Raw genomic sequence first — 27,867 nt, forward strand, 5'->3', positions numbered from 1 at the left:
AATTCTGCGTCTGAAACTGGCAGAAAAGTGGAGAAAAGAAAAGGAGCTGGTCTGATTTTTCACTGTTAAAGGAAGAGTTCGACATTTTGGGAAACATGTTTGAGTTTCCAGGACTTACAGACACTTTGATGGATCCTCATTAAGGATAATTCTGGTTAATTACAACTTATTTGTTCTTGTTTTGGTAGTTTTGACAATCATTTCCTTGTCGCTGTAGGCTGGACGGACGAGAAACACGAGCATCAGACAATCAGACAGATTGAAAACAAGCTAACAGTTTATCCAACATGTCTTTCCCAGTTTATTTTGAGTAAGAAATAAAGTGAGAGAACTCAAAATGTTAAAAAAGACTCTTTCTATAATTAGTTTTTGATTCATTGAGGTTTTTTATTTGTAAAACTTTCCTCAAGCTGAGAAATCTGATTTTAAAATCACTCGTTCTGCGGCCGCAGCAGCAGGAAGTAAACCCTGAAGATAGGAGCTATTTCTGTGTTTGCATCCTCGTTTAATAAAACCTAGAAGTAACTGAAATAACTGGACAGCTAACCATTATTTTCTCTCCTAAATAAGTTTGATTCACCTGTTAATCTGTTTAAAACCCGTCCGATCGTCTGACCGCTCGTGTTTCTCGACCTGCCAAACTTCTTTTTAGATTTCAGCGAACGCTGTGGTTAAATCTTTGTTGTTATTCCTGATAGAAACGTGACCTTTACGACCAAAACAAGATCCAAGTTGTTAAAAAAAACAGAATCATCCTTCAAGACTTCTCTTGCAGGAATCTCAGGATCCTTTTAGGGTAAATTCGTAGGTTGCACATCACCACACGGGCCACGTTCTGCCCCGATGTGTGTGTTTCTGTCTCCTCACCACATGTTGTACAGGCATGGGCTGCGGGGCCATCGGCGCCGGGCCCCACTGTGTGGTCGACATGGTCTTATTCTGCCAGTTCTGGCCTCCCGTCAGCTTCTTCTCTCCGGGCTGGCTCCAGTGCATCTCTGGCCTGAAGATGGACGAACAGATGACCGAAACAAGAACACAGTCAGGCTCTTTCTTTCTTTCTTTTTGCATTTTTCTCAAACAACACGAAAAGAAACTGCAGTTAGATTTCCTCCTTTTACTGTCTTTTATGTTTTTTTATGGTCCCCGTGAGGCGCATCGTGAATTTTAAAGACCAACTATATTGCGAGTGCGGCAGGAATATGAATGTGAATCTTGCTTTAACGCTTTACAAGAGGCACTTTGTCACAAACCCCGAGCGGTAAAAGCAACTGGATCCTCCATGATAAATATGATTTTTTAAAAAGTTATATGTTGGCTGACGGGCAGCAGTGGAGCACATCCTCAAGAAAAAGGTAGCGTCACATCTCAAGACACTTACTTCTTGGCTGGGGTCCCACCGAACTGCAGATCTGAGGGGGGATACAAACACAGGAAGTGAGTGAGCATAGTTCAAACTTCCTCAAACACTGCATTTGTCTTTATGTAACAGTGGCATTTAAAGTGTTAAACCAGTTAAGTAAAGTTATGCGTCTAGTGAAGTGTTTGTTTTCCACTTTGGGCCACGTTATCTGGACACTCACTGCCCACGAGGTTGGCCAGAGAGGAGTCGAGGTCGTTGGCTAGCAGCTTTCCTCCGGGATGGATGGCCATTTGAGGAGGTGGAGGAGGCGGTGCAGTGTGCGTGGGAATCGTAGGCTTCAACAGGTCACCTAGAGCATCGAAACCTGCGGGAGATATGAAGTTATACGTGTAAATAAAGTGAGCGAAAAGGCTGCCGGCGACTTCATACAGACAGAAATGAACATGGAGGGGGTTAGTTCACCACACAGATGCACAAAGAGAGAGGAAAGCAATGAAGTACATGCGTATGTCAGATGAAATATGAGCTGAGGAGGCATGAAGACAAATAACAAACAAAAAACACAGTCAGTAAACACCTTTAGCCTTTCCAAAAGCCAAAAACAGTCAAATTGTAAGGAACGCGTTTAACTGTTCGCTGCTTTAATGTAAGCTAGCTAAGTGCTAACTAGCTAAGAAGCTAGTATAATTCCTATAGCAAGTTTAGACGTTCAGCTTCCCTAAAAATGTAACACAAATGGAGTTGTGTTAACCGCACACATTGGTTTGACCTAAAAGTCTAAAAAGGCTTCATGGGGCTTATGTTAGCTTAAATCGCTAGCCAGCTACATGTTGGCACTTTAGCTGGGTGAAACAATAATTGGCAACGAGAAATGAGAAGGTTTGCTTTTGTGTACTTCTGTTTGAAAGCAAGAGACCACTGTTCAAAAAATTACAATGAGTTTTCGAGTGGTTAATCTGCATCCGTTAACTGCATATGCGCTGTACGAAAACAGCTAGCTTGACAGGCGTAGCAACGCTAAGAGCAGTCAGTTAACTAATCGAACTGTAGCCACAAAAATCTGAATAAACAATGAGGGAAACTCACACATGAGGTGACGGAAGTTTAATAAGAGAAGCAACTGATTTCCAAAGAATGCTAGCTCAATGCTACCTAGCTTACTGGCTACAGAAGAAACTAAGCAGTACTTTCTAGGAGCATTACATTAGCTAACTGGATGATTTTGGGGAAGTTTGAGATTACACAAAGCCAAAATTAGATCTTAAATGTTAAGATAGCTAACGTTAAATTGTTAGCTAGCTACACATTGTTATTTTAGCTGGGTAAATCAATGGCAGCTATAAATGAGAAGCCTGCTTTTGTGTACTTCTGTTTGAAACCAAGGAACCGTTCTTTGGATAATCACAAACAGCTTCGACTGTAATCTGCATGTGAGCTTTATGACAGCAGCTAGCTTGACACGTGTAGCCACAGTGAGAGCAGTCAGCGAGCTAATCGAACTGAAGCTGCACAAAAAATCTGAATAAACAATGAGCAACTGAATCTAACGAGCTCCGACTCGGCTTTCAGCCCTAATATTCAAAACTATTCAAAAAACGTCCGCTCGCGATTCGACCGCTTTAATGAAGCCGCGCTCGTCGGGTTTGATCTGAGAATATCGCTGAGCTGTACATCCTGTTAATTGAACTCCTCTCCTTCTTTTTTCTAGCCTCTACCTTCACGTACGGAGATTCCTGTTTAAAGCAGATCTACTCGACGCAGACTCCCATTTTTTTTCCAAACTGTCATGCAGCAGCCTCATTCTATCAGCAGCGAGCCTATAATCCCTGACTCAGTAGCTCGCAGCACTTGTTCCAGATGATTGATTTATCTGTGCGTAGCTGTCATGTACACACTCTGACACCAGCGGTGATTAGTTTTTTAAACATGTGTGCGTGTTTGTGTACGAGGGGTGGAAGCCGATCGGGGTTGTTCGTTGCCGGTAAGGTGCGAATGACAGAGTAATTTCCCGTGTTGGTGTGTAAGAGCCTGTGTTAACAACGTCCCGTGTCAGCACTCGTTCGGCTAATGGCTCAGTGTTACTGTGCTGGACATGTTTACATGTGGATGGAAAGACGAGCAGAATAAAGGACCACAAATGCAAAAAATGGATGCAAAACTTCAGATTTTCAACTCCCGCTCCTTGCATTGTCATTATCGAGCAACCTTTCGGGGTTAAAACATCAATATCTCGCGACAGGTAGTGAAGATCGGTGCAAGGAAAAGATATAAAACAAGATGTGAATTGAAGACGACTGCTGTAAAGGTACAACGATCCTGCAATACACAGGAGGAGGAGGAGGAGGAGGAAGTGAGGCAGCTGATGGTGGGAAAAAAAGAGGGAGGAATAATATTTAGTTAGGAAGCAGTGTGTAGGTCTGACAGCGGTGCTGACACAAGAGATTCAGAAAACACTTTTCCTGCTAGCTTAGCAGACGAGAGAGAAAAAAGAGAGGGAGGAGGAGGAGGAGAAGCGTATGGAGACAGAAAGTTAAAGATGGACACAGAAACCTAGTTTTAACCACAATCTCTTTAATTCTCCAATTTCTCTCCCATTGTCGGCATTTTCAATTATTGTTGTCAGCGTGTGATGAAACACTTCGGCGACGTGGGTGAGTTTTTTTTGTTTTTTTTGTTTCTTAAACCACCGTGTCAGTGTAAAGCCCGATGAATTAAATTGAACCGAGTGAGCAACAGAGGAGCGGTTGAGATTAAAAGGAGGAAGAAGAAGAAGAAAAAAAAGAAAAGGACACGAGGCCTCTCAGTAAATCACACCACAGGGCTGAGAGAGGAAGACGAGGAGAACAGGGGAGGAGGAGGAGGAGGAGGAGGAGGAGGAGCGCCGTATTGAACGGGGTGGATAATGCTATCAGCGTTAGCTTAGGTGTTTCAGCAGAGGATTTGACAGTCAATAGAGTTTAAGATCAAAGGGAATGGAGGAAGTAAATCCATGTCAAGGGTTTTAATTCCCAAAAAGACTAGGCGGGAGAAATCTGCTACTTACTACTAAATGTGTCAGATATGTGAATAGGTTGGATTATCTAAAGCCCTTTTCAGACATGGTAACACTGATGGCTTCATCTGTTGGGTTGACGTAATGGCTCCTCGTCGTTCAGGCGTAAGTTTTTCAGATATGATGAGATCTGTTTTTTACAGAAAGAGTTTCAATTGTGCACAATATTTGGCACCTGTGAGCGAGAAGCAGCGGAGGTGGGATGGGAAATATACCAAGGAAGAAGAGTACACAACACGTCCTGGAGGTAAACAAAAGCTGGCTTCCCATTCCTGGTTTAGCTAGCTTGGTATTAAAGCTAACGGCGGTTCTAGCTGGTGATTACTGATTGTGTGACCTGTAGCTAGCTAGCTTATTTAAAGCTTTTGCCCCTCTAGCGTTCCCAAGTGGTGTTGTTGTTGGCACCACGGTTGTTAATATATATATACATTAAATTGTGCGATCAACATTCACTTCATAATGCTACGTTGAAGCAGAAAACTCTACTGTTTAAGCTAACGTTAGCCACATGAGTCGGGTAAAAGAGATTTACTCAAAAGTCTTTATAAAAGCTGCAGCTAGCTAGTCGACAAAATGTTAGCTAGGCTATCTCCAGCTGACTTTATAATGTTTCCAGCTGACTAACTTTTATGTAAAAGGGGTCTTGAGATTGAACTTGATGGCTACATTTATATCATAACAGGCTAACAGACTGAAGCTAAAGCTAGTAGATCTCATTCAGCAAGTCCGACTCCTGACTAGAGATGATTAATGAGTGCTACATTTATCACATTGCTCTCAACGTTATGATTTAAGTAAAGATTCCTCTGAGGTAAAGGTGACTCAGGTGCTTATTACAACAGTGTGCCTGACTGACAGGGGAGTAATATAGTTGTATTAAAACATGACGAGCTCTCTGATAACTTCTGTGACCCTTTCTGAGTTTTACTTTCATATATAACAGAGAAGGAAGGTTGAACATCACGACCCATTAAAAAGTAATGAAACTGGCAAATCCGTAAAAAATCTGATTTAAAAAACGACCGAAACAGGTGGAGTAGGACATTATTATTTGCTCAAAGCCCAAAGAGGCGTAAATAAACTCCCAATCTCTGCACATCAAAGCACAAATACAGTTAGATAGGAGTTAAAACAGGACAATGAAACCAGATAAAAGAACAGAGACTACAGGAGACAGAGGAAGGAGAAAGGACTTTGAATTTTAAAGAGGAGGAGAGCAGATGGAAAGGAGTTGCCTGGGTGATTCTTGCCTTGTGAAGTGTGATGGGGAGACGATGAGGCAAATACAGAGGGAGAGATGAAATAAATGGAGGGAGGAGGACGAGGAGGAGGAGGAGGAGGAGGAGGAGGAGGAGGACGGTGGGAACGGTGTGAACAACAACAAACAAAACAGACGAGCAGAAGCAGACAGATGGGATGGAAATGACAGACGACGACAAATGTAAGGACACATGTGGACGAACGTGGACGACGCATGAACACGCGCAGACAGAAACACAGTCGTACAGTAGCTTCACACACACGCACAGACACACACACACACACGGGGGTTTTAGTGAGACGCTGCCAGTTGCCCAGATGGTGTATTTGCTAGTCGTAGTGGCAGCTTCCACACAGACACTATTAATAGAAGGAAGTAAAGCCAGAAACCAGGCGGCACAATGGAGCCGCGAGCCTCCAACTGTTACTTCCGAGGAGATCGACGGGGTTAAACAAGATTAGAGCGAGCCAGAAATCGGCAGCCAAACAGGATCTGCACTCCTTCGCCAGAAAGACAAACTAAAACGGCTTTATCCCGTCAAATGTTTGATGAGGCAACGCTGCAGCTGCACAAGTCCAACTAATTCTCCTAATGATGTCAACAATAAAGAATTCATGCGAGGAGAAACACCTCGGAGGATCTGAAAATAGACTTAAAGTGACTATTTCCTGTTTTCTTCGCTCCTCTATGACAGTAAACTGAATATCTTTTGGTTGTGGAAGAAACAAGACATCCGACGACGTCATCTCGGGCTCTGATCGAATTTGAATGATAAATCAAAAACAAAAACCAAGAATCCAGCAGCACGTCTCTCAAAACTTGAGACTGGCACTCATCACCAAGCCCACAAAGGCTGGACCTTTTTCTAAAAGCAGCTCGGCGCCAGTTTTCTGCCAAAGTTAAGGCCTTTTTTAAAGTCCGATGCGTTACTGATTCTGTTCGTTGCGAAACTTCACAATACGAGACACAAAAAAAAAAGACGCCTCAAGCAGTGAAGATGATTTTGTGGTCCAAAGACACTGGGTCTATCGAATCCTGAAAACAAAACAGGACCACGAGAGTCGTCAGCGATCCGGTTCGATGCGCCGCTAGCTGTAACAGTTAATCCTGACCCGAACAGCGGCTGGTCGTCTACGTAGGGACGACACGCAAAAAAATAGTGATGGATAAAAGTTTCCGAGCCAGAAACAACGTGAGGTCGAATTTATTAATAAACGTGCTGCAATTTCAGATGAAAGCATCTGACAGACCTTTACTAAAACAGGAGTAAACAGTGAATCTGTTGGTACTACTTTCAGCAGAAGATTAATACATACAACAGCGTGGAGGGTGTGTGTGGGACCGAATCTCAAAATAAAACCCACAGTGCCCACGTTCATCATGATGAAGGACTATGTCACCCGGGGCAACAGTGCGGCTCACTGAATAGTTTCTGGACAAAAGAGAAGCTCTGGCATCTAAAATAGTTGTTAGTCGCATTAATTCACTGTTGGTTTTGGTCTTTTCATCGGATTATTGACGAAAAGAAATAAATCTAAGAGACTGGTCCTTCGAGTTGATAAAAAAAAACCCTTCCTCTGAGTTTCTTGCCGTTTAAACCTCCACCTCTCTCTGAACGTCTGCGTGCCTTTATGATGAAAATAGTCTTCAGATGACCTCTGCAGGGAGTCGCTTCTTATCTGCCGTGCCTCCTCTGGAAGCCGTCGATAACTCACCGTGCCTTAAAATTATATGCCTCGCAAAGGGGCATCTCGGGATCCCGAAAAAAAAGGGTTGAAGAAGCACCGAGATTGATTGTGTCAGTTGCTGAGAGGTTAAAAGAAAGTAAAGCTAATAAGAGGGCTCGCAGCCAAAGTCCCAGACCTGCAACACTTAAGAGCCATCAGTCTGAAGCGGTTACCACAACAGGCGGGAAATCACAACGAGAGAAGCTGAAGTGGTTTGAAGGAGGGTTCCTACACATCATCTGCTCCATTCAAGACGTCTAGATGTTGGTTTTTTTGTTAGATTTTAAGGTTTTGACTGATAATAATGACAAGTATCCCTGAAGAATTAATGAAATGAGAGCAGATCTACAATACAAAGACTTAACATTGTATTTTAAAAGTTATTTTCTGTAGGTTCATCTCAGGACTCTAAACTAACGAGGTCCCCGGGATGCCTCCAGGTTCAAAGGTCTTTTTGCGCAAATGTGTTTACAACTGTCGCTAAGCTAATGATTGACTAACCTCAGTGCTGACTACGACAGAAAGGACGCAGTAAATTCACTATCGACAAGCGAGGCATCCTGTTTTTTTTCCCCAACATTGTGAACAACAAATCTGTGTTGATTCAGGAGGAAGAGCTAGTTAGCTGTTAGCTATAAGATGTTGGGCAGCAAAGTCCTGCGGTGTTGTTTTGGCTAATAGAGCTAAAAGCTAAACACACAGCAGGACTGAGAGTTTCTGTTCGGAGGAACATGAAGCATTAAAACTGTCAACTGCAGTTGAACAAGTATAGATGAAACTAAACAGAAACAACATTTTGATTTTGGGACAGTTTACATTCACTCAGTGTTTAGTTGCTCGTATCTGTAGAAACCTGTGTAGGAACCCTGAAAGAAGAGACGAGTTATTGAGGAGAAACCAGGACTGGGATCAGTTAACTTTTGGCTCATCATGTAAAAAAAAAGAAAACCTCAAAAAGAAACAAGGAATCATTTAAAGCCCCGAAGACCAATTTTCTTGAACAGCTTCTCACAAAAAGTGACAGACAAATGTAATTTTGTGCTGTTTTCTGTGTGCTTTTCTTGCTAGTTTAAAGGTGCAATATGTAAGAATAGAATAACCATTAATGTAGCTGCCAAATGTAGCTGCCGTTACCTGATTAGCTCAGTTAGCCGTGCAGCTAGCGGGCTAGACTGGGAGCTAGGAGCAACGGGAAAGTCTTGGTGTTTACACCGCTAGCACAGGAGCTTTAAAAAAAAACAAATTATCACCCGATTGTGAAGAAATAACAGTTTTGGTATTATGACATCTATGTACTGTGTTGTAAAGACACAGTATATACTACAGTTAGCATGCTAACCAGCTAACCTGCCCCAGATCAAAGCTCTGGTGTAAACACTTCCCCGGTTCTCCCAGTCCGGACTACTAGCTGCAGCTACGGTTAGCAGCAGTTAGCGCTTACTCTAACTATATGTTGCCCCCTGTTTGTTTTGAATTTGACATGAGGTCAAATCTTACATACTGCACCTTTAAACTACAAGTAAATAAGACCAACAAATACTTTTCCTGAATTTCTAACATATTTTTTGCTTATTTAGTCCAGATTACAGATAAATACTCAAGATTTGAAAGGTTATCAGGGATTAAATAAAACAAAAACAACAAAACAAACAACATCCGTCTTTTCATTTCTCAAGATGCTCGAACATCCAGCTGGATCGAAAGTTAACTGATCCCTCGAGACTCTGGGTTGTGAGCTTGAAGAGTTAGATGTACTGTGTTTTTTTTTATTTTTTTACAGTGTTAGAGACTTTATGTGAGAAGTCAAACAACAGGCGATGCTAAAAAAGCTGCAGACACCCACCCAGTGGCAGGAACAACCACAAGTTGCTGGAACCAGTCAGAGGGTTAGTTAAATGCTACGCTTGCACTGCCAGCAAAAGCCAAAAAAAAAAAAAAAAAAAGGTTTCAGTTTTTTAGTCTGGCTCCGTCTGGACAGTCAGACGGAGCGAGAGCTTTACCGGCTGCAGGTTGTGGGCCGTTGTTACTGGGCGTGGCCTTATTCCCAAACACAGCATCGAAATCTACTGTCATGGCTGGAGCGGTCTGCTGCAGAGGCTGGCTCTCCATTCCTGAGGGATGCAGTTGAATATGAGCGATTAAAAACCCCTGTGTGGATGTTTAAACTGCACTGTTGGACCAGCGTCACCTCACAGAACTGCAGATATACACATCAGATTGTGGATGGAAACGCTCTAGCGAGGATTCCCACCACCACCTCTCGCTGAACTAATCCCATTAGATTAGGAAAACATGGACGTTACAGTCTCCAGCGTACTGCCATTGTTGTTGCTTAGTAGCTTGGGTTTTTTTTTCTGTCGAGGCTGTCGGGAACGTCAGGCCCGCTTTCAGAGGAGAGTTAAGCCCGTGCACGAGGAAATCCACCGATGCACCTTTTGTTTTTTCGTCTTCATCCACATCCCTGTTGGGGATTAGGGTTTGAAGCCTCGGAGAGCGGTTGTCATTGTGTGAGTCCACGAATACACGACAAAAGACACAAGACAAGACGGTACAATGCAACGTCTATTAATAACCATGACGTGACTGGTTTAACTAACCTTCCAGGAAACATGATGGAGATTAAACATGGAAACTACATCTTAAAAGGTAAATATTGTACTTTTTACTCCGCTCCACATGTCTGACAGCTTCAGTTACTAGTTTCCTTTTCTTCCTGTCCATATATCCCCAAATTTGGTGAGTCTGAATTTCATTTTCTTCTGATAAACTGCAGAATAAAGTGTTGCTTTAGGGTTTGAGAAAACCCATTTCCTGCTTCTTGAGATAAATAACCTTTTTTAAAAAAAAAACCCTCCTGGAGAAGCTGGAAAATGTGTCGTCACGAAGCTGAAAACAGGACGGCGACAGACCAAACATATGATGATTCTGCTCGTAACAATGCCGTAGATATGCAGATGTACGCGATAAGATAACGATTTTCATTAACCTGTTATAGTTTACCGCTGCAACCTTATCATAAAGGCTGGAAACGAGGAGAAACAGCTAGCCGTGGCTCCAAAACGTGGCAAAATCCACCTACCGAACAGAGCGAGGCTAGCTGTTTCCCCCTGTTTCCAGTCTTTGTGCTAAGCTAGGCTAACTAACGTCACATTTAACAGATATATGAGTTTCATATCAATCTTCTCATCTAACTCTCAGTAATCAAAGCACATTTACCAACGTCACACTCTCCATCTACAGCCCGACTGAACGCTTAATCAGTGTTTGCGTCATTCGCAGCCTTGAGACGTTTACCGAAGTAAGTCTTGTGTTATTTTAGAGGAGAGCACAGGGGAGAGTTATCTCATCTCCTGTGTCAGAGCCACTGATAGCACAAGGGGCTGATATCTGAGCTAAGACGTAGCTCAGGCTCTGAAGTCTGGCCAAACTCTTTATAAAAGGCTTCAGTTTAATCCTCTGTCATAAAGCCTGTAATACTCCGCGCTAACTGTGCTTCCAGATGCATCGTGGAGCTACATTTTTGATTCGAGTTGGCCGATTTTGAGCAAGAAATGTCAAACTTTTCTCCGGAAATAGAGGAGGGAAAGTGTCGTCGCTCGGCTCAGGAAACCGAGGAAACGGTGTGTTGAATCTCAGCTGACAGCTCCTCTGACTGCTTCATCACCCAGCGTGAACGGATTTATTATTAGAGAATACTACGAGTATTTACTATGAAAACTGTGTCGCTACACGAGGCACCGGCTGGGTCATGCAACATTAGGTCTTGAAGAAGAGGAGGGGATGATGGCAGGTGGATGGTTTACATAAAAAAAGACAAATGAATGGCTCGACAGATGGATGGGCAGACATATAAATGACCGGCCAGAGGGAAGACATTCTGCTCAAGACTTGAATTTGTGTATCTGCGTCGCTGCTGGTTGCTCTCAGATACGTGTGAATGCAGGTGTGTAGGTAGCGTACCTCCCCAGGCACTGTTGGCGGTGGAGATTGAAGGAGTGCTCTGCACGGCGGGGATGAAGGCCGGCTGAAGATCAAACAGGTCACTGTTCAGATTGGGCACACTGAGGAGCGAAAAGAGTCAGAAGAGGGAGGGAACGAAGGATAACGAGGGAGGAAAGAGATCAAAAGTGAGAGCAGGAGGAAAGGAAACGGGAGAGAAAGAGTAAATAAGAGAGGTGTAAAAAGACAGACGAGATAAGATCATTAATATTTAATAAACGGTGCATAAATAGCTAAAAAGACATCAGTAAAAATGTTCGTTTGTCACAGATAAAGATTAATCCTCGCTCTCTGAGCGGCTGTAAAAACTTCCACGGAGCAATAAAACAGTTAGCAGCGGTAAATTCACAGTGTGCAACACGTCAAGAATAAATTCTGTGCAGATTATCGAGAATAAATAGTCTCGACTCTATTAAAGCTGGAACCAGTCGGGGACGTTACACAAACATTTGTTTTGTTGGAGGAGAAAACAGCCGGCGGTGCTTTAAAGTGCACGCTGACTTTATATTCAGTCGATTTTAAAAGGCGATAGGTTGCTGATTAAGACGATTCTGCTTCAGAGTTATCTTCACCACGCTGGAAATAAACATCGTCACTTTATTGTGTTTCATCTTCTACATATTTAAAGGTGCATTACGTAGTTTTGGGGAAGAAATTGTAATCGGAAGAGAAAAATCTTCACTCCTAAATAAACAAACTCTCTTTGTTTTCATGACTGAATAAACAAACTGACATTAAAGGACAACATTTACTTTACTGTTTCACTTTGTTTATATGTGGCGGACCCTGCCACCTTTCTAGCTTCAAACAGTGTTCTGGGACAATAGCCAATCAGTGCATTTACAGAGTTACTCTTATCTCATCTTAACTGATGAAGCTCACTAACTAACATGTTATCTCTTGTTTGTTTCATTCACACGATAATCGCTGTGTAAAACTGGCCGTTATCTCGTGGGTTATGTACCGAACAGTTTCTTGGCGCGGCTCGGTAACCCTCCTGCTGGTTGACTAGCAACCGCTCAGAGCCAAGAAATAGTCCAGAATGACTGCAAACTGTTGTTATGATAACACTAGTAAGTGCTCGTTTCACTGTTTTACTCCTCTTACACTTCCTAATGCCGCAAATTCACATCAGAAGCAATCAACACTCTGCGGCCTTTGTGGTGAATCAGTGAGAAGAAATGCGATGCATGCGTCACCGCAGTTAGAGCTGATTCGTCTTTCATCATGAACGCATCTTAAAAACAAAATGGCATCATTTTCAGCCTCTTTTTTTAAAAACAGGGGGTCAGTGTTAAATATTTCTCCAAATCCTCACAGAGCAAGCAACAAAAGCTTATCTCAGTTGTTCCTGGCATGATGACAAAAATGGCTGCACTGTTGACAGATAAACCAGTTAGGCTGCTGTGTTTGTGACAAAGTAGCTCTTGGTTTCCACTAAAGGTAAAGCAGGTATCATATCTCATCTATAAAGGTGAACTTTAAACTGCATGTCGAGCGAAACATTTGCGCTGACTGATGTGTTTGTGTGTGTTCACCTGTTGGCAGACAGCGTGGAGGTGAACAACTCTGGGGTTTGTGTGATGTGGTTGTTGTTGGCGCTGCCTATCGACTGGCTGCTGGGGGAGGCAGAGGGTGGAGTCTGCATGCTGATCTCCTTCAGGCGCTGGTCCTGCAACACACACACACACACACACACACACACACAAAGCAGAGAGTAAAATACCACAATGTTATCAGGAAGACGTCGGTTAAACAGTCATTTCCCGTTGGAAATGAATAAGAGGTTTGTTTCCAGTCAACTCAAATCCCTGGAAAATGACTGTACACACTTTAAGGTGTGCACAAAGACAAATATGTATAAATATCCTCTCACTGAGCTAACACCCAAACTTCTTGTGTTGAGAGCCCTTCTGTCCTCGTCGAGCATCTTGTCGCGATCGTGCCAAATGTCGAGTCATTATAAGTAAAAACACAAAGGCGCAAGTTTAAATCTGTGTGCTTTGGTGATATTCAGATAGTTACTGGCTTTCGATTAAAGACTATAAACCAGGCCTGCGTCCAACTGCATTTCCAAAGTCAGTTTATTGCTCGTTTCTGCCTGCCAAAAGTTGCCTGGTGGCGTGGGATTCAGCATACACAATATAATGACAGACGATTAGTTTAAAGTGCTTTAAAACTAATTATATTGCTCTTGAGTGACTCAAAAAAACTCTCCAGCGCCGTTTTGTTGTGATGCTAATAACCTCTCGAACAGCTTCTGACCCCGACCTGCTGAGACTCAGGTGCAGCTCAAACGCAGACTTCAAACATCAGCCCAGTGAAATCAAGTCGAGAACAAACAAACGATCCGTTTTGATTTTTTTTCTTGGTTTCCAGTTGATTCATTGCGATGAAGTCGACACATAAGACGCCTGGTGAGACTGAGCCTTAAAGACACTTTCATGTAAGAGCTCAGACACACCAAACTACTGGAGGGGAAGGCTTTGTTTGGACCAGAAAGCCACACTTGAACACACCGCAAAGACGACAGCAGACGGCAAACTAGCTTGTGAAATAACTCTCCTTACCACCAAGAGGAAACCAGAAGACTCAGGACTGCAGATATGCAAAATGTTTTTAAGATAAATCAGCGTTTACTTGACATTTTCACACCAATCTTGCCAATATAGCCATTTGTAATCGAGAATATATCAAATGGCAAGAAGTTGAGGCAAAAAAATGAGGAGAATCCGCACTCAATGTGTCAAATACTGCTGACCTACAGCGACAGCTCCAGGTTTTTTCCCTATCTTCTTCAGTTTCTCTGATTTGCTTGGCCAAACAGCCAATCAGGGTGATTTCTCTCACAGAAGGACTTGCACCCATGGACGTATCAAGAAATCTGCATACAGTGTTAAAGATGGCGCCTTGTTTATGTCTATGAAAGCTGCTCAGCGGGGCTCGAAGCCACAGAAAGCTCGACTTCCCCCGGTATGAAAATAACCGGATCCTCTGTGCTGTGGGTCCCACAGAGCGCGACCACAAGAGACTTCCGGCTAACTTCCGACGTGGCGCTCGGCTAACTTCGACTTCTTCGACTTCGACCACTGCCAGTTTAACCAGACGAGCCTCAGACTGCTCTCAGGTGAGAAATCCACGACGCAGCTCATCCACCAGAAGTTATTCTACCTGCTGATCCGAGCTCTTTGAAGCTGCTCCGACACATTTGCAGGTTTTTAAAAAAAAATCTCCCTCGCTCCTCCAGACTTTCATGTCTTGCATGAATTTTGAAGATTTTGCTCCAGGGTCAGTTTGACGCACGCTGCTAATCTGAGTGTGAAAAACCTCCTGCTGCTATATGACAACACATTTGCACATTATGTGAAATAACAGCGAGTGGAAACCTAAACAAAATGCATCCGAGGGGCCTCTCAGTGCCTTTTACACAACAAACTCAACCTGCCTGCACTGTTTTTTTGCCTAATCCCACAAGTGACTACATTAAATTTTTATTGCTTTACTGATTGATTTTATCATTCTGGCTGTTTTACTGCTTATATTCCATCTGCTTATATTTCCCGCTGGATCTTATTACTTCAGCTGCTGCTGCAATGACCTAATATCTCCACAGGGATCAATTTGTGTCTTATCATGTGGGAACATGTACTGGGAAACAACAACGGTTTTCTGTTTTTTTGAATCAGAATATGGACAAGAAAAAGCAATTTAAAGTACAGACAGAGGTATAGATTTTGCGCTAGGATTTCCTCAGTCGGAGCTGCCGCTCACAGTCCATTTTATTTACACGTGGACATTCATTTACCACCTTTAAAAAGGAATTTGGACTTTGGAGCAGATTAATAAACAGACTCTCCTGCTGTACCAGCCGCAGCCGGGCCGACTCCTCTTCATTCATATTCTGACAGCGTAGCGAGGAACAAATGGGAACTTGCTGTTATTGTTTGGGCGAAGGCCCCAGCTGGACAGTAGCTGAGTGCGTAAAGTGTTTCTGTATGTGTGTGTTGAGTCCATATGGACGCCAGACAGCTGGACCGGAGTACTCGGACGACCCCTGCTCGCCCCCGCCTCTCTCACTCGGTTTCTTACTCTCTTGTGCTCTCGCTCACTTTATCTTCCCTCTCCTTTCTAACTAAACCCAAAGGTAATCAGTGGACCTTGGCAGGAACAGGGCAACCAAGGGCACAAAGTAAACAGCGTGCTAAAAATCCAATCAACCGCGCGCGCGAACAAACACGCCGACACACACTGGCAGCACATGCAGCAGCGCCTAATCTGCCAGGATATACACATGCTTCATATAAACACACAGATCAACAAAGCTCACAGCGAACACGTACTGTATCTTCTCTGCCAGCGTGTACGCATGCTTAACGTGTGCTCGCCCACACACACACACACACACACACACACACACTGAGCTGCTGTGTGCCTGTTTTGTAGCTTCAGTGCTCTTACTCAATTACAGTTTGCTGTAAGGCAGGACTCCCAGGGCTGGAGCAAGAAATGTCAACACATTTTACACTTGACTTTTCTATTGCTCGGCTCGCCACTGAGACTCTCGGCCTTTATCCTCAGCTGGAGTTCAGAACTTGGCGATCTATCAGCAGTCTGATTTTCGACTGCACGGCAAAAAGGGGGAGCGCTTTACATATATATGTAATTTGTTTGTCAGCGCTCAAGTGTCGTGTAGTTTATTGTGTCTCTGCTGCTTGTAAATCGAGGGCAATGGCTGCAGTCACACTTCCTGTGATGTGACTCTTCAGTTCAGATGATCTAAGACTCCTTCTAACCTTTTCCTCACGAGAGGGTTTGAAGTAACATTTACACATCAACATATCTGAAAACGACGACATTTCTGTGACACATTTTTTTGAGTTGTGTACTTGGATTACACCAAATGTTTCTGATTGTGTTAAAAGCCTGAGAAAACCTAATTTTATTCAAGTAACGGTGCATTTTATTTGGTCTCCTGTCTGAGTCAGATGGATTTACATCATGGACATGGACAGACAGCAACTCCCAAGATCCCAAGGTACAATGTCATGAAGTAGCTCTTTTGTTTTCATTATTTTGATTGACACATGACGTCATTGTATGGTTTGGCCACTATGTCAAATTGGGTTCAAAGCTGGCGCGCCTCTTGGGGGCCTCTTGTGGAGTCAGAAAGCAGCGAGCTTACCCGACCTCTGTAGCCTGCTCCTCGTCTCTGCTTGAGGCTAGTGACTCGATGCTATATTAGCAGCTACTAGCATAATGCACCTGAATCTCCAACTGACATGTCTGCAGTCAAGTTGCATTTTGGGTTATGTAGTACAGCGCTAATTTCATCAACGAAAACTATGCCGATAAATATTCGTCAACAACCTTTTCCCCACGACTAAGACGAGATGTTGACGAGCCAAAAATATATCTTTGATTATAAAAACTATGAAGAAACGTATGTTTTGTTTCCGTCTACAAAACAAGACGAGCACTATATACTATATAATTCTGTAGAAAGGAAAACAAAATGCAACCGAGAGAGGCCTCGTGGCTACAAGCTAGTTGGGAAGAACACAGCTAACCTGAGAGACATTTGATGTGGTACGACCCTGAAAGAAAGCTTTCTGACTGAGACTGAAACCAATTAGCACTTTTGCCTAAAGACTAAGACTAAATCTGAGATAGCTGCCAAAATAAACGCCGCTTTTTATGTGTAAATCGTCCAAACCACACGTGGAGGAGGTTTGTCTCAGGCCTCCGTCTGCATTGTGACTGCATGTCGGCCAAACGTACAGCACAAGACCGAAGTTACACCGTGTAAAAAAAAAGAAAGAAAGAAAATTGGATTCTGCAAGTTGAAGAAAGGCGCTCCAGAGGAAGAATTAGGTCAGCAGTTTTTCTCTCAGTGAAGAAAAAGCACAGATCACATGTTAATAACAGCTGGAGCCTGAATCAAAAAGGCATTGCTCATAAATCCTGCTACTTGTAGGACTTTTGTGGCAACTGAGAGCAGCTTGAATCAGAGCGAGAGGGGAGGAAGGGGCGACAGCAGTAACTACCAGACTGCTGCTAACTGCTGCTGCTGCTGCTGGCATTTCTGCTGCTACAGCACTCAGTCTGACCCCTCGGATTCAGAGGTGAGCTGGTATTAAAGCACAAAATCTGTTACCTTCAGAGCCTGCAGCCTGGCCTGCTCCTCCTCCAGGGCCTGCTGCTTCTCCTTCTCGTCCATGCGGCTGAAGGACATGCCGGTGGAGGAGAGAGACGAGACGGCGCTGGACAGGGTGGACGCTCTGAAAGACAAAAGTTAAATGTTTCTTAGTCTTAGACCTCGAGGTTGAGCGTGGTCTGCATTTCAAGAAAAACCTGAAGTAAGTGGCAGGAAATTAAGATGTGCACCTGGTGTCTGCATTCAGTTCCTTGGTCTTCTTGCCCTCCAGAGAGGCCAGGTGCTGCTCCAAAGCCTCCAGGAGGCTGCTGGGGGCCTGAAAGAAATTCGGTGTTTTGAGATTTTTTTTTTTTTCTCACTTTCTGTCGTTTTCTCATATGAACATTAAAAAAAAAAGGCCCGCCCCCACACACATCCAGCAACACACACACACACACACACACAAACAGCACCCAGAGTTAGTTGGTCTCACAGGAAGGTAACAGAGTGCATCAGGCTCCAAGAATAGCCATGGCAACATGCAGCAAACTCTCACACTGTTAGCAGGAGACTCAAAGGAGAGAGAGAGAACAAAGGAGGAGGCTGCAGAACAAAGAGCGAAGGGAAAAAGGTGGAGAGCGGAGGAGAGGTCGCGCCACTTCTGCTCCCGACTCCACGCGAGCAGAGGGCGATCATTTCTGTGTCTTTTCTTTCATATTTTTTTTTTTTTTCCCCTTTCGCAGTGTTTCGTCTCTTTGTCTTCCTTATCTTGCGGTGTGTCCCTCGCACCACGAGGTCCTGTCATACTCGCACAATGAGCTCGGGGATGAACTCCGACTTGTCAGGAGTTTAACCAACGCATTCCTCGTGGGGATAGAGATTAAACTCTAATCTTTTTCTTACCTTTCCTTTAATTACTTTGTGAAGCCAAGAGTCTTTAAAAAGGGGCGCTGTGTAGCTTTGGAGAAGAAATTCAAACTTAGAAATGTGATGTTTACAATCTTAATGAGATAAGACAAACTCAGAACTCTTATTTATCTGTTCCATAACTGAATAAATAAGATTTTTTTTAATCTTCTTCCCCAAAGCTACGTAGTGCTCCTTTAAATTGCCCTTTCTTCACAGATATCATAAAGCAGCTGCGTTAAATTTGAGCTCGACTGTTCTCAGCGAGCAGGTTACTTGGGGATTGTTGCTACGCTACCACATAAAAACACAACTCAGCTGCAAATTCAAGTTCAGCTCTGATTGTTTTCGGCGCTGGTTAGGTGCCTCATTAATGCTCGAAAACAAAGTGAAACAAGAGGGCCGGAGCGAGACGGACAGCTGCATTATTAAGAGCATAATCCGACGTTCTCTGCAAGTTAACACGCTGGAAAAGAAAGAGCTCAGCTCTGCTTTGGCTGAGCAGAGACCAGAGGAAATTCTTCCACTGAGAAAATATGACAACGTCATGTCTGTCTCTCCATCCACAAGAATGCAAAGTGTGCTGTCAGACATGCACGCAAACACACACAGAGACACACACACACACACACACACACACACACACAGAGACACACACACACACACACACACACACACACACACACACACACACATTTGGGAGTGTTTTGGCTCGTGAGCTCTTTGCGGCTGGCTAGACGGCGGCTTGTTGCCAAACTGTTGCCTGGTTGTTAAAGAAACAGCGCAAGAGAAAGAGGCCATCTTTAACTGTCAGCCGATGTGAATGGGTGAAAAGAAGACCTTGTGTATGCCCAGTCAATATTAGCTCTGACACACACAAACACACACGCACGCACACACACGGCAGTGTGTCGCCTCGTCTCTCGTGTGAGTGCGCCTCGCTTTCATCTAAAGAATGTTTAGCGATAGCGCTAACTTTGGAAGGCAGCAGAGACGAATGAGAACAGAGAGGATCCCTCCTTTCTCCTCTCTCATGTTTCCTTTTTTTTTCTCTTTCTTTCTTTCCCTGTGATCACACGGTGATGCTCTGGTTATCCACTATTAAAGCACCTCCGCCATGCATGTTGAAGCGATGATTGTCGTGCATGTCAAATATGAAATAAACAACATCTAAAGGAGGAGGGTGGAATTTAGATGAGCGAGTCAAAACCCGGCGCAGGGATTCTTTCATGCAGATGAAGACAGAGGGGCGGAGGGGTGAAACCTCATTTTCTATTCATGAGGTTTCATGGCCTTTTGCTTGTCGTGCCAGAGCTGTGTGCGTGTGTGTGTGTGTACGTGTGTGTGCAGCTCAGTGTGTGCGTGTGTGAGCGAGAGAGCTACAAGCAATCCACCTGAGGCCATCACACACATATTGTACTCAGTCAACAGCATATCGCTCCACACCGGGAAGGAAAAACAAGAGCATGCCTGTGTGTAGGAGGTGTCGGTGTGTATGGCTGCACACACACACACACGCACACACACACATACACATACATGAGCATATACAGTATGATGTTCATGCAGGTTGGAGGGGGTAAGCAGTACAGTATGCAACCCACCACCTACAATGTAAGATCCTTTTGTTTTCTGCGACAGACGAGGGAGAAGAGAAACATCTATTTAACGACCACAGCCAGTTTTACTACGAGTTCAACACCCACACAGTCGATCCACATGCCGTTAACTTCCATCTTTACACTCTGTAATCATTTTTGAGTAATCCCGTTGCACATCCACGGAGGATGTAAAAGGTTACAGTCGTGTCTGTGTGCGTGTGGGACTTTTTGTGAAGCGTCATCGAAGCAGAAAAGGAGATTTATCGATATTTAAATAAACTGTCGTCTGATTAAAGCTGCGACTAATGATTATTTTCATTACTGATGAATCAGTTTGTGATCTGTAGGGATTCTTGATACTGATAACTGATCAGGTGGCGGACCCTGCCATCTTTCTAGCTTCAAGCAGTGTTCTGGGGACCTTATTTTCCTCTGAAAACAGCTTTTTTTATTCACTTATGGTAAAGATAAATATTTCTGAGTTTGTATTTCTTCTCCAAAACTACGTAGCGCCCCTTTAAGGCCAAAAAATCTCTGTTATGTCTTTGTAAACTGAATATCGTTGAGTTTTTAACGACATCACTGAAGGAAAGATTTCTGAAACGAATAATCGATTATCACACAAAATAATCAGCAGATTATACGATTATAAAAATTATCATTAGGTGCAGTTTGATGGTTGAAACACTTTCTATTTTCCATTAAATAATCCATAAATAACCCTGATATTCATAAAGTCTTATTACTATTCCCTTCTTTATCTAAAAACTACGATAAGAAAGAAGATAAAACGATCACATCTACACATGACAGTTAAAAGTTACGCTGAATTTTTGGTTTTCAGTTTTCCAGCCTGATGTGTAGCTAACCAGTCCTCCCATAATCAATGGAGACCATGCTTGAACGGAATCCTCTGAATTCACAATGAGACAAAAAGGCAACTTCAACCTTGATGATTAAAAAGAGAAATCATGTAATCTATTCCCCCGTCTTGTTTATAAGCCCTTTGCTGTTGCAATAATTTTCGCAGATGAAGGTCTGAGCTCATTGTTCGCAGCTGCTCGGGGGTTTTCGAGTCCACGTGACGAGACCTGCAGCGGGGCCTGCTGACGGCTGATGGCGCAGTGTTTAAGGAGGCCAACTTAACACACACCTCAGCCCTGTTGTTGGATCTATAACGAGCATTTAGAAGTGAAAGACAAAGCAGGAAATCAATCAAACCAGAGGGGAGTTGCCTAGACTGAGATTCAGGTTAGACGAGATGGTTTGTTTGAAATAAAAATGGGAGTGGGTGGAGAGTGACGGAGAGGGAGTGAGTGAAGGGGGAGATAGAGGTATATGTCGGGGTGAAACAAGGTTGAGGGAGCGATGAAACCACACGTAGTGCTGAAGGAAAGCCAGAAAAATAGGGGGAGAAGGTCGGAGAGGAGGCGAGAACAGGAAGTGAGAATCGGAAAAAAAGAGAGAAGAGGAAGTGGAAGGTGAGATGTACACTGACCTGTGAGAGATCTGGGATGTCACCCTGATCTATTCCAACTTGCTGTCGTCAAAAAACAAGCAAATCAACAAAATAAAAAAGGGAGAAAGGTAGGTGGGATAAAATGGAGGAGAGAAAATAAAGAGGAGAGGAGGATCCATTTGTAAAGAAAATAAATAAATAAATAAATAAATAAATAAATAAAAGAAGATGAGAAACAGAAAAAAAAACAGGGGAGTCATTACTTCATGCAGTGGCAGTGTCAACATAAACGACAACAGAAATAAACAAGGAAAAAGTTTCTGACATCTGGATTGGCTGACGACCAATCCTCACAGTGAATGACGATGATGATTGGACAGTGATAAATATGTCTGACCAATGAGGGAGAGCAGGCGACATAATGATGTGACGACAGTGAACACATTTATATAATATCGTCTCTGAAACAGTTTAGAAACTCGGACAGTTGACTCTTCAGGACACAGATACAGAACATTTAGTCCTGGACGTTGTTCATAATCATCAACATCACTTTAGTTTTCTTTCTTAACAAATTTATCAGCAGAAAATAGGAATAACGGTCGATACAAGTGCACTCCAACTCCTTTAAAGATGCCATTTTACACTTCTAGCTCCTGTTTTTAATGTTTGATATCACAAATTGGGCAAACGATATATTTGAGGCACCTTTTTTTAACTCAGCTCAGGTGAATCCAGGTCAAAGGTTCTGATTTTGCTGATTAAACTTGGAGTGAAGATGTAATTAAGGGCGTGGCGAGAAAACATAAAATTCTAACACAGGCCACATTTTTGACAGTTAACCCTTTACACAGAGGACTTTTGTCACAATAGGAAAAGCACAGGTGTAAACTAAAATAGCACTCAGTAGAGCGTATACCTCCGCAAAGGCTCAACAGTCCCCTGTAATGCATATTAAGCTTAATCAAATATTAAATAAAAGATATTTAAATCCGCCAGATCCTGATTTTTATTTGGATCCACATCAAATTGGACTCACTAAATAGATACGCCAAGATCCATTTATTATTCCCTGAGAAATTAACGAAATTGTGAAAAAAATGTTGTCACATTATTCGGATCCACACCAAAAGTAAATGGGCTCTATTCCGGGCCGGGACTCATCCTCCATCCAGGTTTCGTGGAAATCCGTTCAGTAGTTTTTGTGTAATCTTGCTGACAAACCAACAAACCAAGAGCAGGACAAGAGTGAGAACATAACCTCTTTGGCGGAGTTAATAATAAAGTTAAAGGTGGCTGAATTCAATTTTCTCTGATGATTGAATGGAACAGATCCATTGTTGATGTTTTCAGTAACACCTGTGCTTCTCCTAATATGACAAAATCAAAATGTCAGAGGTAAAATGTCAAACACGTATCACCAATGTTTTAAGATCTGGTCGTCTTTTCATTTGCACTGATTGATTGATATTTACTGGGATGAATAAATTAGTAAAAGCGATCACCAGTTACCGTTTCTGTTACATTTTGATGCTAACGCTATGATTTCTTTCACCATTAATGTGTAAGTCTTTATTTGATGTTTTTACTCACGAGCAGGTGAAAGTATGTGATGAAATATGATGAAATATGTTCTTTGCATTAATAAATAATGGGGGGTTTTGGAGGAAAAAGCCATTCGAAAGTCGTGCTGTTTTGAGGGTAGACCTTTGAAATTATAATAAATTGCCTTATTTTTGATCATTAGACTCTTAACAATCAATTTAAAATCTTTTCAAGGATTATCAGATTGAGATGCCAAATTATTGTACCAAGATTATTCTTTACAGTTTTGTTTCTTTACTAAAAATGACCAAAATCCTCGTAAAGACGAGACTCTAATCAATTAAAATCTATATCTCATGTTCGTGTTTATGTAACTTTTCATAGTTTTAGCTCTCCGTGGAAGTTTCCACATTGTGTTAGCATCCTGTGGGCAGAACAGTAGGTGGTTAAAGTTAAAGGCCACACTGCACTGTTGTGTAAAGTAATGCAGAATCTACAGAGAAAGTCTTCAACTCGTGAAAATAAGTGTTCATGCTCCCTAAAGTACTGCAGCCTCACCCGGGTGACCTTTCGAATCAATGGAATATGTTGGGAAACCCGATTAGAAAAGGTTTGACATGTTTGAGACATGTCTTGACAATGTGTTGTCTTCCTTTTAATTTCACTACTATTGTTTTCAATGACGTCTTTGATTAAACAAACACTTAATGCCCAGGGAGCTCCTTAAAAACCTAATTATAACAAACAAAAGGAGCATTTATTTGAGTGCACAGTAACGCAGAGAACGTGAACCACCTTTGTGGTTGTTACAGCAGCTGATTCTCACCGGCTGAGACAAAGGGAGGGAGGGAGGGAGAGGAAGAGGGCACGAGAGGAAAGAAAAAAGAGGGATGATCTGTGGGCGCTGGGCGAAGGAGAGCCACACGAGTATCCATCTTTGTCAGGACGAGAGGGAAGAGAGCGGGAGAAGAAAGGATTAGATGGAGGAGTGCGGGGCGCAGACGGAGAGGGACCTAACGGAGCGCCTAACCACATCCTCCATCTTCAGGTTATTTTGGGTGTATGTATGTATGTATGTATGTATGTGTGCAAAGTGTCTGCAAAGCAAATGTGGGGCAGTGAGGGTATGTCAGGTACTCTTTGTACAGTAGCTGTGTGTGCAGAATTATGGCATTATGGAGTCTTTATGTGGAAAGTGCACATGGCTAAGTGCTGTTTGAGACTATGTGCGTAAGGGGACGCGGTCAGGACAAGAAAAAGACAAGAAATTATTAGAAAAAGGTCGTTTGAACGGGAGACGCTCTTCCAAAAAGAAAAAAAAAATCTGGGGGTAAAAATTCACGAAAAAGACGCGAGAAAATCTTATCCTGGTGTCTGAGTGTGCGAGTGTGTGAATATACCTCGGCCACTTTGAGGAACTCTGACAGCTTCGTCATCCTGTAAAGAAACTTCTTGTAGATGTCCAGAGCGTCTTTGCACTGGTTCTTCTTCATGTCAAAGTATTTCTCTGCAGAGACAGGAGGAAGGAGGACGAGGATGAGGATAAGGACAGGAAAATGAGATGAAGATTTAACCCTTTGACCTCTGCAAGAGAAATAATCCAGTTTCTTCAAACGCTACACTGCACTGATAAATGATTAAAGTAGTGAAATTATGTCAAAAATAATATATATAAATCTGACATTTTTTCATCAAATTTTACTAAATGAAAACATTAAGTGTACGTCACATGATGTCATGATGTTACTTCATGATAAGTCTTAGCTTCCTGTTACAAAAAGACTGAATGTTCTCGCTATTATGGTTTTGATTTTAGACCACATTAAACGGGATCATGTAAACAGCGTTTTCCGCGGCCATTTTGGGGCAATCCTCTGGCACCGCCGCCTGTTTGTTCACCGTACGTGACGTCATCATGTCATCACGCACGTACAACATGATTAGCTTCCTGTTGCAGAAAGAAAGAATGCTCTAGCAATTAAGGTTTTAATTTTAGTAGCGTTCTAGTGTTTTGGTTTTAAACAGGATCACGTAAACAATAACACCTCCCGCAGGACGTCCGTTTTCATCTGGTTAACAGGAAAAGGAAAGGCAGGAAGGACGGAAAAGAGGAAGCGGGGACAATCAGTGCGTGATGGAGTGGAGCACTTAGCAGCTACATGACAGCTTGTCAAAACCGTCTCTGCTGCCGTGACAACCAGACTGTGCGCGCATATGTTTGTGTGTGTGTTTACATATCTGCCAGACATGAGCGTGTGTGTTTGTACACGCAAAACACAAAACGCAGTTGTACTTACACCTCATTTTTCTACACATGTAGGGGAGGGAGCATCAGTCGGCTCGCTATAGACAGGTGTGTGTGTGTGCGTGCGTGCGCATGTGCGTGTGTGTGTGTTACCCAATAGGTTGATGACGCCTTCATTGTAAGCAGCAAACAGCCTTATGGAGTCTTTGAAAAGCAGCATGAAGGCTGAGTTGATCACTCCGTTGGTCAGCTCGTTAGGGTTGGCCTGGGCAGACGAGAGGTAGAGCGAGGTAGAGAGAGAGAGAGAGAGAGAGAGAGAGAGAGAGAGAGAGAGAGAGAGAGAGAGGGAGAGAGAGAGAGAGAGAGAGAGAGAGAGAGAGGGGGAGAGGGAGAGAGAGAGAGAGAGAGAGAGGGTAAAGGAGACATCTCTCCAAAGAAAACATCTCCTTCAGTTATTCAACAGCATCCCTTTGCTAAATTGCAGTACTTGGTATGAGGCAAACACATCTCCACACACACGGAGCAACTGTCAATTTGGTTTAGGTGAGCAAAAACATCATGCACACACACACACACACACACACACACACACACACACACACACACACAACACACACAGATTGACTCACAAGCAGCGCATACACACACAAGCGCATATGCATTCCAATGAGAAACTTCAACATCCATTTTTATCGCTCTTTGAAGCTCGCTGGCACAAACCACAATGCACCCACCAATTTCTGCAAATCCCCACCCTTCTCCCCTCACACACACACACACACACACACACACACACACACACTAAATCTGTTGCCATAATATGCTTCTTCTACTCTATCAATAAAAAGAGGTTTCAAACTTTGCTAACTGTTGTTTCAATTTACAATTTGATTTAAAAGTGAAACCAACCATTTATCAAGACACACACGTTTGGAAAGCACACAAACTTGTACTGTCATCTTTGTGGGGACCCTAGCCGCTTACCTCTAACCTTAACCATCACAACTAAATGTCTAACCCCAACCAAACACGAGCCTTTTTCTAACTAAAACCAAGTCTTAAACTTCAGACAGCCCTTCGGAGTTGAGAGGACCGTCCAGAATGTCCTCACTTTGTCAGTTAAAACATACAGTCCTCACTACGTAGGAAGTACAAGTATATATACACACACACACAGTACCTGGAAATCCAGCAGAGCATCCAGCTGGTTCTGAATGATGGGCAGCGTCTTAATCAGCTTCTCTGTGCTCATGGTACGCATCACACCGTCAATCCTGACAGAACAGGAAACAAACACGCACATAATTGTAGCGGGCACCTCGTCGAGGAGACATTTTTATGCAAATGTTGATGCAAATGAGGAAAAAAAAAAAAAAAAAGGGAATGAAGAAATGATGACAAACGATAGGAAATACGAAAAGAGAAAACTAATGTTTTGCATATAAAAGTTTCTCAGTAATGCAGAGTCTTAACTTGAGGGGAAAGGCTCCCAAGGAATGGCGACTGAAACACATTTTTCAAATACATAATGAGAGTCTGCTCAGCAGGATCAGCATGACAAAGGATTCAATGTCATCCCACAACAGTTGGACTTTCTGAAATTGAAATGTTCTTCCTCAGACAACCTCCAGAAATGATTCACCCACTGTCACTTTCATACACAAGCCACCAAGAAAGGCTGCATTGTCATTACTTGATGCATTAAACTATTACTGTTGCTGACATTAAAGGAATAACTTGACTTAGCTTAGCATAACGACTTGGAAACAGTGGGAACAGCTAGCCTGGGCTTGTCCAAAGTAACAGAATCTGCCTAGCAGCTCCTAAGAAGCTCACTAATTATCAAGTTATATCTTGTTTGTTTAGCGGTAAAAAAGAAGGACTGGACTATTAATTGGCCTGGAGCCGTTGTTAGCTGCCTGGCAGTGTCGTGGTGTCGAAAGGGCTAACCCTTCAGGACCTCAACTATAGGGATGCACCTTTGAGGGTCAATGGGGACGGAGTAGAGTCACCAGGAATGACGTTCTCACTTCCTTTTCAGCCACTAAATTATATTTGTTTAAAAAAAAGGCGACTTTTACTGTCAATTTGACCCCTTTTGGTTCAGAGTGAGAGGCTAACAGTATCTTCCGTGTAAACAATGTACTATAAGCGAGATACTAGTAGCACCTACTCGCAGGAACTAGTCACTGTCATCACTGCTAGTGCTGTATTTTGGTGGACAATTCAGCAGTATAACATTGAACTAAGCTGGAAAAGCCACAACAGGAAAAAAAAAAGCACTGCATGGTTGAGGAGAACAGGAGGTTTCAGGAACTCTCCCTCGGGAAACGTGGGACACAAAAAGTGATCTGCCTTATCCAGAAACAGGTATTTATTTATTGTTCAACACAAATCCTGCAGCAAGTTCATGGGTTCAACTTGTTCTGCCCTCAATCATATGCTGGCTCCCCAACTTGGCACTCAGTCATAAAAACTTTGAGAAACCCCGGTAAACCGTCTTCAAAATAAGACATTTTGTCAGCTTCTGTCATTTGTTGTTCTCTCACTTTAGTGCCAAAAGCTAAACACCGTCTCCC

At 43.0% G+C, this 27,867-nt stretch overlaps 1 protein-coding gene across 5 annotated transcripts in view; it reads right to left on the reverse strand.

Annotated features, from left to right (window-relative positions):
• LOC141003401 (phosphatidylinositol-binding clathrin assembly protein) overlaps positions 1–27,867 on the reverse strand; it is an 88,103-nt gene that overhangs the window by 13,727 nt on the left and 46,509 nt on the right. For 2 of the 5 annotated variants that reach the window (XM_073474729.1, XM_073474730.1), the window contains exons 5-16: positions 26,469–26,562; positions 25,442–25,553; positions 24,444–24,550; positions 21,538–21,579; positions 17,784–17,869; positions 17,554–17,677; positions 12,938–13,071; positions 11,361–11,461; positions 9,401–9,511; positions 1,581–1,724; positions 1,379–1,409; positions 868–1,015 (exon numbers count right to left, since the gene is read on the reverse strand). In XM_073474729.1, the coding sequence (XP_073330830.1) occupies positions 868–1,015; positions 1,379–1,409; positions 1,581–1,724; positions 9,401–9,511; positions 11,361–11,461; positions 12,938–13,071; positions 17,554–17,677; positions 17,784–17,869; positions 21,538–21,579; positions 24,444–24,550; positions 25,442–25,553; positions 26,469–26,562 (1,234 nt within the window). The remainder of the gene's footprint in view (positions 1–867; positions 1,016–1,378; positions 1,410–1,580; positions 1,725–9,400; positions 9,512–11,360; positions 11,462–12,937; positions 13,072–17,553; positions 17,678–17,783; positions 17,870–21,537; positions 21,580–24,443; positions 24,551–25,441; positions 25,554–26,468; positions 26,563–27,867) is intronic. The other 3 variants (XM_073474731.1, XM_073474732.1, XM_073474733.1) reach the window with 2 other exon arrangements.

Source organism: Pagrus major, chromosome 10, assembly GCF_040436345.1.
Source record: "Pagrus major chromosome 10, Pma_NU_1.0".
In the NCBI taxonomy this organism is placed as follows: Eukaryota; Metazoa; Chordata; class Actinopteri; order Spariformes; family Sparidae; genus Pagrus; species Pagrus major.